The sequence below is a fragment of the Mustela lutreola genome, chromosome 9 (assembly GCF_030435805.1).
Source record: "Mustela lutreola isolate mMusLut2 chromosome 9, mMusLut2.pri, whole genome shotgun sequence".
NCBI lineage: Eukaryota > Metazoa > Chordata > Mammalia > Carnivora > Mustelidae > Mustela > Mustela lutreola.
The window spans coordinates 84436159-84450756 of record NC_081298.1 but is presented as its reverse complement, the minus strand read 5'-3'; the positions used below and the strand labels follow the sequence as shown (position 1 = coordinate 84450756).

General features: G+C 36.9%; 1 protein-coding gene across 5 annotated transcripts in view; it reads left to right on the top strand.

Annotated features, from left to right (window-relative positions):
* Positions 1-197: 197 nt before the first annotated feature.
* Positions 198-14598, top strand: part of PUS10 (pseudouridine synthase 10) — a 66652-nt gene continuing 52251 nt past the window's right edge. For 2 of the 5 annotated variants that reach the window (XM_059187753.1, XM_059187756.1), the window contains exons 1-4: positions 507-971; positions 4892-5032; positions 7938-8201; positions 8958-9044. In XM_059187753.1, the coding sequence (XP_059043736.1) occupies positions 894-971; positions 4892-5032; positions 7938-8201; positions 8958-9044 (570 nt within the window). In that variant the 5' untranslated portion in view covers positions 507-893. The other 3 variants (XM_059187754.1, XM_059187755.1, XM_059187752.1) reach the window with 3 other exon arrangements.

Below are 14598 nucleotides of genomic sequence, written 5' to 3'. Positions count from 1 at the left end.
CCCGGCATTTAGGACGTCGTTTGTAGTTCTTTGCCAGCCGGGACCTGAGGAAAGGAGGATGCAACTAATCCACCGGGGTGGGGGAATACTCTCTTTTTATTTGCCTTAGCAAGAATTTCCACTCTAAACCTGACGGTAAGCGTTCATCGATATTTCTGGCAGCGACTACCAGGTCCTAGACGTCAGAGTCCCACGGAGGCCTCTCGGGGACTGGTCGGGCTCTGGCCGGGAGTTCTATCCCACGCACTAATACCCCACCGTGGGTGGCAGTGGGATGTGGGCTTGTGGCGGCAGTTTTTCTGGTTTCCCCACAAACAAGAAGAGGAGAGAGTTCCCTCAGCCCTTGAGGGAGGGCCTGGTACTTTCGTTCTAAAGCTCTCGTTTCCTCGGGGAACAGAATTGCTACACGCAGTAGGTGCGTTGTCTTTAGTCTTCCCCGTTCGCTCTGGGGGGCCGGAAGGGGTTAAAACCTCAGGCTCCGGCGTCGCGGGAGAAGGTGAGGCAGGAAGGTCTGAGGGGTGGGGGTACGACCTGGGCGCAGGAGAGGTGTGGATGGAGAGGGTAGATTCCTTCCTGCTGGAACGGCCTTGTTAGCAAGGCCCTTCTTAGCAAGAAGGGGTAAGCGGGGAGTTTCTTGGACCTGACTGAAGGAGGGGAAGGGCTTTCTTGGCCGAAGACTGGAGGTTAGACCTTGGGTGAATTTCCGAGAGTCTAGAGTAGCTTCTACAATTAAGTGTAACGGTGGCGCCGGAAAGCTGTGAGGGTCTCCTTTGAAAAATCCACACAACCCCCCACCCCCGTGAGACGAATGACACACTTCTGAATGGAAATGAGTGTTGAAAAGATCACGGGATGGTAGAGACTCGGTCTGGCCATTTTGGTGTTTTTTTCACATGCTCCTGCTCCTCTGTTTGCCACGAATGGTTTCTGTAAGTCCAAGAGGTGAAAAGGAAGCCCATCGTCTTCGCCAGGTATCATAGGTTTGTGGAGAAGGGACTCAAACCCCGTCAGGATCCTGGCACGTGAGAAGATACTCTGTTGCAGTGACTAGTTCAAATTCTTTATGGTAAAGAAGCGCTTAAACGAAAACCGAAAACCTTAACGAAGGCAACCGACGATAAAAACCTTCCAGTATGGGAGGCATTTCTCAGGGCTTGCTTTCAAGGGTAATAAATCTCATATGGAACAACTGATTTCTGATGATTTATGAAATCCTGTCAGGCTCTACGTCAAGATGAAACGACCACATTTGAGACAGAACGCATTTCCTCCTTTTTAAAAGTTAACTTGTTTGAGAAGTCGCTAGATTGTTGCTAAATGAAAGTGATCCTGAGGGTTTGGAAGACCATGCCATTACTGACACATACACACGGAGAGGTTTTTTGTTGTTGTTGTTGTTTTGTTTTTTTTTAAATACCGCTTCAAATTATTTAGGACGGGAGGTTTCCTAATTCTCAACAGGTTTGGGAACGTCTCAGAGCCAAGAGATTGCAATATGTCATTTATAGACTTTGCGTGATAACCTTAATTCTAAGTGTATCTATCGGAGAAATAAATATTCCGTCTTTGAGCCAAAGGAAAGAGAGCATCCATTTCCTTCAATTAAAAAATTTTTCTTTTGGGGCGCCTGGGTGGCTCAGTGGGTTAAGCCGCTGCCTTCGGCTCAGGTCATGATCTCAGGGTGCTGGGATCGAGTCCCACGTCGGGCTCTCTGCTCAGCAGGGAGCCTGCTTCCTCCTCTCTCTCTGCCTGCCTCTCTGCCTGCTTGTGATCTCTCTCTGTCAAATAAATAAATAAAATCTTTAAAAAAAATTTTTTTTCTTTTAATTTAAGTGTACTTATATTAGTTTCAGGGGTAAACATGGTGATTCAACTTCTGTATAGGATATTCTGTGCTCACCCAAATACAGCTCCCATCTGTTACCACCCTACAACCTATTACAAATCATTGCCTTTTATCCCAGTGACTTATTCCGTAACTGGAACTGTATTTCTCACTCCTCTTTCCTCTGACAACCACCAGTTTGTTCTTTATATTTATAGAGATTCTGCATTTTATTTGTTTATTCATTTGCTTTGTTTTCTTTTTAAATTCCACTTATGGGTGAAATCTTAAGGTATTGTCTTTCTCAGTCTAACTTACTTCACTTAGCATAATAACCTGTTGCGTCCATCCATGTTATGCAAATGGTCGGATCTTATCCATAGAAAGCATCCACTTTATTTTTTTTTTATTTTATTTTATTTTTTTTTTTTTAAGATTTTTTATTTATTTATTTGACAGAGAGAAATCACAAGCAGTCGGAGAGGCAGGCAGAGAGAGAGGGAAGCAGGCTCCTGGCTGAGCAGAGAGCCCGATGCGGGACTCGATCCCAGGACCCTGAGATCATGACCTGAGCTGAAGGCAGCGGCTTAACCCACTGAGCCACCCAGGCGTCCCGAAAGCATCCACTTTAATAATAGTATTTAACTTAAATCCCCAGGGAAAGCTTTGATATAGAGTGTTTTTGAAAGAATTTTCTTATGAAAAACAAAAACCTTACTCATGCACTTGTTTACCAAAGGGTTTCTCTCTTTTTAAAAAAAAAATATTTTATTTATTTATTTGACAGGGAGAGAGATCACAAGTAGGCAGAGAGGCAGGCAGAAAGAGAGGAGGAAGCAGGCTCCCTGCTGAGCAGAGAGCCTGCTGCTGGACTCAATCCCAGAATCCCAGGACCCTGAGATCATGACCTGAGTGGAAGGCAGAGGCTTAACCCACTAAGCCACCCAGGCGCTCCAGGGTTTCTCTTTCTGAGTGAAGGGTTAATTCTGAATTAAATGAAATCTCCTGTCTTAAGCAATGGAAAGATAGAGAAAAGATAAAGAGTGAGACAGAATAGTTTCTCTGGGAGGGGATTATAGTCAGGGATATACCTTAAATGCTGATAATCAGCCCCTCGCTGAATCCCAGCCCTTTCTCAGAATCAGAGTAAATGGCCAGGCTGAAGGAATTCAGATCACTTGTATATAATGATGACCACACAGAACTTCTCTGTATACAAGGTGTTTTCCATATATTATGTGTGCTTTGTGAAAATGCCCTTGAGCCCAAATATACTTCGGCTATCTTAAATCAGAGCTTTCATCCTGTGTCTCAAAGTTCTCAGTAGTGTATCCAGGCAAAGTCTTACTTTTTTCTTTTCCGGTCTGCCAGCTCCCATACTGTATTCATCTGAATTGGAACTTAGCCAGGGACAATCTGCTTTTCTAGTCCTGGCTGATTTTTGTGGTAAAGGTTTTTGTTGAAGTATACACCCACCTTCCTCATTATTTTGTGTCAAGGATATACTCTTGATAAATGGCCACAAACATGTAGAAACTTGCAAGTAAGTAGTGGGTTTTAAAGGGTTGGAAAACAAACTAATTCTAAGAATCACATCTTCACAGTAAGGAATTGCTAAGAGCTCCACCCTCTCACAAATTTCAAGCAAATTCATTTGAATTCTGAAACTGCATCAATTAAGGAGCACCACTGTTTTTTACCTGTATGAGCACCATACCCACAACATTGCCATGCAATCATTATTTTATAAAATATTGATAGTTTCTCATTTTAAAGTAATGTGAGCTGATTTATTAGTCAGAAGATCTGTTTTTGCAAAACAGAATGATTGGGTAATGTAATTCTTGTACACCTCATTCCTGGCAACGAGAGAGTTATGTTAGATTTTACTCTATTCCCTAATTTGTTTCTAAGGGCATTTATTCAAATTGTAAAAAGTAACAACTTGTTTTAGATGAGAATTACTCTAAATTATTTTGCATTTCATTTGTGGGTGTTTTTTGGTGGGGGGAGGTTTTACTTGTGCATATAAGGAACAGATTCTTCCTATTTTGCTAATAGTTGGTTGCCACTTAGTTATTTCATCAAGGTATAACTGGTGTTTTTAGATCTGCTGATCAATTTGTTTTGAATACTTGACTGCTTAACTCTCATTGATGATAGTAAAATATATAGACTGATCTGATTTTTTTTCCTGGCAAATTCATTTTTTTTCATTTTTAATTTCTAATAGGAAAAGCTTATATTGACTTTACTACTTTGTGTTCTCAAACAATATATGGTACAATATAGCAAAACTTCACTCTATATTCTTTGTTTTTATTACCCTCCTCAGAGACAACCATTCTTGATTATTTTTATTTATTTATTTATTTATTTTTAAAGATTTTATTTATTTATTTGTCAGAGAGAGAGAGAGCGAGAGCGAGCATAGGCAGACAGAGTGGAAGGCAGAGTCAGAGGGAGAAGCAGGCTCCCTGCGGAGCAAGGAGCCCGATGTGGGTGGGACTCGATCCCAGGACGCTGGGATCATGACCTGAGCCGAAGGCAGCTGCTTAACCAACTGAGTCACCCAGGCGTCCCTATTTATTTATTTTTTAAAGATTCTATTTATTTGACAGAGATCACAAGTAGGCAGAGAGGCAGGCAGAGGGGGAGGGGAAAGCAGGTCCCACACTGAGCGGAGAGCCCAATGTGGGGCTAGATCCCAGGACCCTGAGATCATGACCTGGGCTGAAGGCAGAGGCTTAACCCACTGAGCCCCCAGATGCCCTGATTATTTTTATTTTTATTTCCTTTTATTGATTTAGTTATATTGGTATACTTTATCATAATCCAGAATGCTACACTAAATTCCTTGATAATTAAAAACTTTTATCTGGCCCATCTAATAAATGTCTTTTAAGTTTATGTTTCAATATGCATATAATGAAAAAGTTATTATTGGAGAGTACAAAATAATGTTTTCAAATAAAAGTTAGTTTAATCCCTAAAGATGCTGACATTCTTGTCTGTGAAGTAGAACACAAAAGATGTTCATTACTTTTACTTTTTCTTTCTTTCTAGTTACAGTTAGTCAATATGTTTCCATTGACGGAGGAAAACAAGCATGTGGCCCAGTTATTGCTCAGTACTGGTACCTGTCCAAGATGTATTTTCAGATTCTGTGGTGTGGATTTTCATGCGCCTTACAAACTTCCCTACAAGGTACTTCCATTTTGTTTCTAAAGAAAGTTTCTCTATTCTAAAATGAATACCTGTACATTTGAGGGCAAGTGTCTGTGCATAACTCCTCATTAAATTAAAAAACTATGATAAAATAATTAATGATAATGGTAAATTTGGAATTTCCTTTTAGTACCATAAAACCTTAAGTGATTATATTTAACATCTAATGTAATGGGATCTTTGTGGAGGAAGTCCCTGGTGTATTTAATGTTTGTGTATACCTTTCCTAAAGAGAACACAGATACTACAAAATAGTACTTCTAACCAGATATTAGTGAGATGTGACAGGAGGAGGATGACAGTCCTCTATTAAGTGGAAGCTTTGTGGATTTGGCTGCATTTTTTTCTTTTTCTGTTTTCTGTATTACCATTTGTACTTACAAATAGGTATTTGCAACCTTCTAGAAGTAAATGGTTATCATTGTTATTTACTGCTATTAATACAGCAAAAATAATACACAGAGATCTTTAACATTTATGGTAATGTGAAGAGAGCTTTGACTATTAACAGAATACTTTCACAAAAAAATATGTAACATATTTTGTGAAGTAGACTTGATTCTATTAGTGACATTCTTTTTAGAGACAGATAGTAATTATATATATATATATATAAATATATACCTATCTAAACAGTATGTACACACACACACATGCACACTCAGTTTCTTACAATTTTAAAAAATTGCTCAGAAGTTAAAGGTATCAATCATTTTCCTTATATATTAGTTCTTTCTATTATTTTGGAAATAATAATTATATCTAATATTCAAATAATATTTTTATATGTCAAGCTCTCATCTAATCCTAATAATAACCTATTAGGTAAGTACATGCTATGATTGTCTCTATTTTCAGATGAAGAAACTGAGGCACAGAGAGGTTAAACAACCTGCCCAAAGTTACACAGCTATTAAGTGAGCAAGCTAGGATATGAACTGTCTGTCTGAATCCAAAGCCTAGAATTTGGAGCTAGAAGACATGGATTTGAATTCCAGTTCCAGCTTCAGTTTTCTCCTTTCTAAATGGGAATGATGATAACATCACCTAACAGGATTTTAAGGGAAAATTTCTAATAAAGTATGTGAAAACACTTTGAAAATGATACATATGCTATGATGATTAATATATGTGTGTATATTCATTTATATACACTATGACTATGAAGTAATCAGATTGGTTTTGTGTAATTCTCCTTGCACATTTTTCAGACACATTATATGATTCTATTATTCTATGCTTTTGTTTTCATATTTAAAATATGTTTTAAGATTTAAAATATATATTAAATAAAGAGACTTAGTGTTGCCAACTTTTATTTGTATCCTTTTATGTAAATAAACATGAAAATATTTGAAGACAATTTTTTTGGTAAATTTTACTTAATTAAATTGTATTTAAATTTTGATCTTTGTAGTCATGTAACTATGTACACATACATATACATGTACTATGTTATACTGGAATTATAGAACTTAGGTAATAAACATATTTGTGTGGGTCATAATATACCTATATGTGTATGTATATATTAGTATTTCTGTTAAAGATGAAATAGAGCTACTGTCCTAATAAAATGAATTAAATTTATTTGAGTGAAATATTTTTTTCTTTAAAGTCAGTAAATTGTAATCTGAGTAAGTTTTAAAAGGACATCTATTTAACAAGTGAGCAATAAAATCTGTCTAATTAGGCAAGACAGAGAAAAAGTCCTGTGAGTATTTAGATGGGTGGAATGTCTGAAATATGAGAATGGTTTTAAAAGAATGCAACTTTTAACATTCTAGTACAAAGGGTCACAGAAATGAGGCAAACCAGAATGTAGTGGAGGGCTTCTTTTCAGTTAATGCATATAAATGGTTTTTGTAATTACTCGGCCAATTTTCAGCATTGCCAGCAACTGTTTACCTTTGTTTAGTGACTTGTCTTGAAATTACTTTTACTTGATAGATGTATAACTTCTAATTTTTCAGATTTCATATTAATAAATATCATACAGATGTTTTAGTGATTGTGAGATTATTAAATAACCTAGCAAGAATGGAAATTCAGTTTGTATTTCTATTTATTAATGGTTAGAATTGAATTTTGTTTGTTTTTACTAAAATTAGCAAATGAATGACCCTCACAACATAACTACAAACCAAATCACAGGTATACCTCATAGATATTGTGGGTTTGGTACCAGACCACCATAATAAAGCAAGTATCACAGTGAAGTGAGTCAAATGAATTTTTTGGTTTCCCAGTATAGATGGAACTTACATACTGTAGTCTGTTGTATAATAGCATTATATCTAAAAATGTACATACTTAATTAAAAAATAATTTATTGCTAAAAAGTGCTAACCATCATCTAAGCTTTCAACGAGTTGTGGTCCCTGATCACAGATCACTGTCACAAGTATAATAATGAAAAAGTTTCAAATATTGTGAGAATTACTAAAATGTGACACAGAGACACAAAGTGAACAAATCCTGTTGGAAAAATGGTGTAATAGACTTGCTTGATATAAGGTTGCCACAAACCTTCAATTTATAAAGATGCAGTATCTGCAAAGCACAATATACTGAAGCATAGTAAAACGAATCATGCCTGTGATAAATTTGTTAATGGAATCTTCTGCTTCAGCTTTAGGACTTTAGCTTCACTAATATGTGAAACCCTTTTGGAAAAATATTCACACATATTGTGGACATTAGGTAGTTTTCTTTAAATTCCCCAGAAAGCCAACGCTGGCTAATAAAATTAATCCATTGCTCCAAAATTGATATAAATCAACATTGTATAAGTCTGCAGTATATCATAATTTCACTCCTATTTTCATCCTAACCTTAAGGTCATTGTAAAAGGGTTATTACTTTTTTCAAATTAACTTTCCAGGACTTGCTCAATGAACTACAGAAATTTCTGGAAACTGAAAAAGATGAATTAATTTTGGAAGTTCCAAACCCACCTCCCAAGAAAATTCGACTACAAGAACTAGAAGATGGGATTGATGGGATTGATAATCTGAGTCAGAATGGAGAGGGAAGGGTCTCCATTATTGAAGATGGTAGCATTGCTTCCAAGAACTCAAATTTAAATGTGTGCAATGTGTGTCTAGGAATTCTTCAAGAATTCTGTGAAAAAGAGTTCATTAAAAAGGTAAATAATTTGTTTTTTATTATATGTGCAATTATGTAGAAATTTTTGGCCTTAAAGCCTAGAATTCTTGTATCTAAAGTAACAGTACCATTCATTTCAACTTGTTTTACACCAATGGATCATTAAAAGAGTTCTTAATGAAAAAATAAAACAAGCCTACTATTCTCCAATTACTTTTTTATTAACAAGATAACTGAAAATTAATGAAGTAGGTGTCCATGTATTTGAGTCATGAGTGCTACTTAACTGAAGAAAAATATAGTGTTTTTCCCTCTGCTGTTTAACATAGCTAAGGAGTTAGAGAAGAGCTCTTAGTCATACCTATTAGTGTCTTGAAAAGACAAGTGTTACAGTCTTGTGGAAGGTACATGATTGAACGTGGGATTGCCTTTTGTTTTCAACTGTCAGGAGTGCCAAATTTGGCTTAATTTTGTTTAAAAATCTTTTTTAAGTTGTGAGGTGATCTAAAAGAAAACTATTCTGACATTCAACAGATTGTTCTGCAAATAAGTCCTGGCTGTGTTGACATCTCATGATATCAGTTTTCAGGGTCATGTTAGCAAATACTTGATTTTGGGATTTTTGGGATGCTTACGAGAATTCCATGAGGTGAAAGTTTAGAAGTGTAGTGCCATTTCCTGGACCAAAAATCCATGTTACGAAGATTAATGTAAAATTTTCAGCAATTCCTGAGAATTTATATATATAAATACTGTTTTATGTAATAAAAAATGCTTTTATATAATACTTTTTTAGGTGTGCCAAAAAGTTGAGGCCTCTGGGTTTGAATTTACCAACTTGGTATTTTCGGTCTCCTTTCCACCACAACTATCTGTAAGAGAGGTAAGGTCATTTAAATGCATAAAATTATATGTGAAATGCATGCTAGAAATATCTCAAAAATGGAGATGTAAAAATATTCCTTACAATGTTGTATTTTCTAGGTTTTTTTTTTTTTTTGTACTTATTGAATGCTTAATAATGTTGAATGATTGGGTGAGAAAATGAATTATTAAGTTAGTTTATCATAGGATTGGTTGGTTTGTTTGTTTTGTTTTAGTTTTTAATATTTATTGTGTCACCAGGACTGAGAAGATCACATGGTTCAGTTTTCTGTGGGAAGTTACATAATAAAAGTATAGTGCCTTTGAGCATGAAAATCCCAAAGGTCAGAAGTCCTCTAAAGGAATTGAAAGGTAGAGATTTCAGAGAATTTCTCTTATTTTCTAGTTTGAAGTGACTAGTTTAAGTCACTTTTTGAAGACTTAGTAAAGAAGACAGTGTTCCTTAGGCTGTTGAAAGGACTGTGGTTTTTTTTGTTTGTTTGTTTTGTTTTGTTTTTTTAAAGGTCCTTGGGGCACCTGGGTGCCTCAGTGGGTTAAGCCTTTGTCTTCAGCTCAGGTCATGATCTCAGGGTCCTGGGATCAAGCTCCACATCAGCCTCACTGCTCAGCAGGGAGCCTGCTTCCTGCCCCCTCTCTGGCCGCCTCTCTGCCTACTTGTGATCTCTCTCTCTGTCAAATAAATAGATAAAATCTTTAAAAAAAATAAAATAAAGGTCCTCATTCTATAGCACATATTCATTAAACTTTAGATCTGTATGAGGCATATTGGTAAGAGAAAGATATTTGACCAGAACTTCAGATATGTTTTGGAGATAGATGTATGCATGTTATAATGGTCCGGGGATACGGTCATTTGTTATGAAGAATCTTATTTTCTGGAGTAAAATGTAAAAAAATGGCACCACTTTTAGTCAACAGGAAAAGGGAAGGAAATAGCCTCATGTTTATTTTAACTTTTTTCCTTTGTTAAGTGAAAAAAATAATAGTAGTTATTACTGTAACATTCTTGTGTGTCAAAACTGACATGAAAACATAAAACTATCCTATAGGGAAAATGACCTTTGTAATTTCAAATTACAGTGAGTTCTAAACATATCCATTTACATGTGTGTCTTTTCCGTAAGAATCTGAAAGCATCACTAGAACATTATATCTCATACTATCACTTTCTTTGGCTGAACAAAATATGTTGGAGCAAATAATATGTTTATTAGCTCCCAAAAGGCTGAAGATTGATTTAAGACCTGATGAAGCTAGATGAATGATAGAGAAGAGCTGGGAAGTGAAGAAAAGTAGAATGGTTTTAAGTAGTATCTCTGTCAATGGCAAGATGACGGAACAAATAGGAGAAAGGGGATGATGATGTATGGAGGATTATAAACACATAAAATCATTTTCTAGTCAATCATCAAAGCATTTCTCATTGATAGGTCATTTTCAGGATCCAGTTTTGGTAGCAAGAAACAGACTGTGAAAGCTGAGTGGCTTATAAAAAGTTGCAGTGTTTGAGTAACAAAACTAGAAATAAGAAGCATATTTTCTGAGTGTGGTTATATATCTTGCCACCAAATTCTTTCTCTCAGAGTTTATATTTTGACATTAAAATTTATATTTTCCATTTTTATCACTTAACTGATCATTTTAACATATCCATTTAATATTTATTGAATACTTATGAAGTGTTTATATTCCATATTAGAAATAGAAAATGCTATTTTTTTAAAAGAATTATTCTGATTAAACTCTACTTATGGGGCGCCTGGGTGGTTCAGTGTGTTAAAGCCTCTGCCTTCGTCTCAGGTTATGATCCCAGGGTCCTGGGATCGAGCTCCGCATCAGCCTCTCTGCTCGACGGGGAGCCTGCTTCCCCCTCTCTCTCTGCCTGCTTCTCTGCCTACTTGTGATCTCCTTCTGTCAAATAAATAAATAAAATCTTAAAAAAAAAACCTCTACTTCTTGTAACTGATTTTAACCACTAAACTATTTAACGGAAATATGTGACTATTCCAGTTGTTGGGGAATTAATACATTTCCACAGTATAGTGTGTTATGTGACTCATTGTTTTCCTTGGTATTGAGTAGTATATTTTTACTCATTGATTTCTTAAGGATAATTTATTCAAAAAGTACACAGTGTTACACACTGTATAGAATTTTCAGAACCCAGTTTTCTTTAATAAGTTGTGGTTATGGTTCATTTTGTGATTTTTTAGTATTATTATGTTTGCTTACTTTCTTTATTGCTGTCTTTTGTTACTTTCTTGGAGTTGAGATATGTTATGTAGAGTGAATATAAATTGCTTTCCAAACTAGTTAACTTAACTAGTTACATATCCTATTTTAAACAAATTACACATTTCAGATTATTCTTAACATTTTGAATATAAATTCTGTGACTTCTCTAGTGACATGTTTCTTCTGCATTGTAGTTTTTCAACTTAGATCTTGTAAAACTTAGAACTTATTTGTGTGTACAATAAATTATTATGTTGGAGTTGATTCATGCTAGTTGTCTCATAATTCAGAGTAGAATATACAATTGAGTGACTTTGAATGATTCAGTGTTTCCACTTCTAGAGTAGAAAATTATGATCACAGGAGTATTGATTTGAAACCAGATAATTTTTTATCAGCATGGTGGTATTATGTATCTGCTTACAAAAGGACCAAGAAAAAGGATGACCTCAAGTAAGGGTTTTTTAAAAAAAATCAAACTATTAAATTTCTATTAATTCCTTCATATTCAGCCCTATCAATCCCTTTCTGGCTACAGCTATAGTTTTTATTTATCATAATTATAAAAGCACTAATTTGAAAGCTTAGGAAGAAAAGCTTGCAGATTATATAATCAACGTCTTCTCTGAGTTTTGGAGAATATGGAGGGAGAGGTAGAATACATCTGTGTGTGTTTTCTTAGGAAATGATCTGGTTAGGACAGTTTTAGATTGAATACTGCTAGAGAGGATAAAAACAAGCAGATTAACTGGTAAAACCTGTTAGACATCAAGTAAGACATGGTAAACAGAATAAATGGGAGCAGTATCCAGAAACTCACAACAGACAACAATATGGACTCTAGCTAGGTGTAGTACTTAGAGTCTCTAAATCTTTATAACAGAAAACAAAATATGAATGATAAAGTCGAGATTATAAGGGATAGTAATAAGTATGCCATGACTGTCATGATGACTTTCTGGATTTGGGCTCACCACTTGAATATAGCAATGTTAGGGTACTTTTTTATGAGAGTCCAATGTGTTAAGAGGAAATATATAATAGTGTGGTATGGCAAGAAATTATTTACCTACATTGAGATTTGAGATCCTGTGAGTGGAAGGATGCTGAACACCATCCAGAGGAGAATAAAAAAGAGAGAAATGAGATAGATTCAGGAATAGAAGTGTGTTGAATGACCTTTGGCCAAGGGAAGAAGATAATGAATTACAGATTATAAAATAGTCCTAAAGGTTATTAGTGTTTACAGTAGTATGAGAGACTCCCAGTGTCTAGGGACTTGATGGAAATCACATTTGGTTAAAAGCACATCCACAGCTCTTGAATAAAATAGTGGTTCTCAAACTCTAAAATGCGTCGGACTCATTTGGAGAGTTTCCCAGGCCCCTTCCTTAGAGATTCTGATATAGTAGTTTGGTGGGACCCATGAATTTGTGTTTCTCACAAGCTCATGGGTGAGGTTGGTTCTGCTACAAAGGAGGACACTTTGAGAACCACTGTCCTAAAGGATAATGGCAGAAATAATCTAGTCTGATAATAAACTGATAACTTTTTAAAATTTGTATTCCTGATAGGATGAGAGAAACAGGCATAATTAAATGTATCCTACCTTTTTTTTTTTTTTGAGAAAAATTCAGTTTAAAATTTTAGAGTAAAAATTCATCTGTTTATGACACAGTACACAAGAGGCAAAGTATTTCATATTATTGATTTCACTTCCAACTCTTTGGTATGTTCATTTCTTTGGCTAAAAAAAGAGACTAAACATGAGAAACAGGCAGTGCTTAGGCAACTGAAATAAGGATGGGGAGGGGTGATGCTAATGTTATCCTCGCAGGGCTATATTCTAGAACTGTTAGCTGGAAACAAAGGAGCACCACTCCTGGATGTTCATGCTGTCGTAAGCCTCAGTCACCCTTCCCCCTTCACACAGGTATAGCTGTGCTTTTTGGCAGTCACCCTCATGTCTTTTTTTTTTTTTTTTTTTAAGAGACGGGGTCTCGCTATGTTGCCCAGGCTGGAGTGCAGTGGCTATTCACAGGCGCGATCCCACTACTGATCAGCACGGGAGTTTTGACCTGCTCCGTTTCCGACCTGGGCCGGTTCACCCCTCCTTAGGCAACCTGGTGGTCCCCCGCTCCCGGGAGGTCACCATATTGATGCCGAACTTAGTGCGGACACCCGATCGGCATAGCGCACTACAGCCCAGAACTCCTGGGCTCAAGCGATCCTCCTGCCTCAGCCTCCTGAGTAGCTGGGACTACAGGCGCGCGCCACCGCGCCCGGCCACCCTCATGTCTTGATGGATGCAGTAATGCAGGGACTTGCTCTACTTTCTTTTGAATTCAGACCTAATTTCCAATCTGTCTGCTTCACTGAGAGAGATCATGATCAATCATGATTCTAAATAGGATTTTATTGTGAGTCCCCTTGCCTTTCATGGAGTCATACAGTCAGTCAGCAAAATACAGGGACTTGTTCTGAATGTTCTGGACCCAGTTCAGGAAAGCATTTTCCAGGTCTCCTTTGACCTCCTTCTTGACCCTCTTCTGGATGTCATAAGGGCTATTTGCTCTTGCACCTTTCAAATACTTTCTGAAGGTGATACATACTTGGTCATGATACTGATCCACTTGGGCATATCAGTTCCTTACCTCTTCACTCCAGCATCATAGACATCCCAGGCATCTTGCTTAGTCAGTTCATAATTAATGACAGAGCCATCCTCTGCTCTTTTACTCTTTGCAAGGGCAACCATCAGCTTGTGGAAGTCACCAGATGTGTCAGAAATTATGTCCTCCAGCTCAGTCTTGTACAATTCCTTGTAGACCCTATTGATTTCCTGAAGCTCTTGGTTGGTCCTTGAGCAGATCATCACAGTGAGGGAGTCCTCATCAGTCCTCAGCCTCTTCATAGAGGCTTTCAGCTCAGAAGCATCAGGCTGAGCAGGTGTTTTCATTAGGCCCCAAATCACAGTCTTCAAGGGACTGGACAAGGCTGATTTCCGTGCTGATTCAAGCTCCTTTTAGATCCTTTTCTGGTAGGCAAAGCAATATCCCATCTCTGTTCATTGCTGCTGTTGGTTAAAATGTTGACAATGGTGACCTCATCCTCACCTCTGGTGATTTCATTGATGGCCATTTCAGTGTTCAGAGCATCATGCTCAACATCAAAATTGTTGTATACTTTGACCAACCATATGCACTTGGGGCGTGGAGTGATCATCCTCCAAGCTGAGCTTGCAGAGAATTTCCTGAACAATAAACAGTTTGAAGCTGGGCCAGGTGCCGAGAGCTGCAATCACCCCTAGTTGTGGA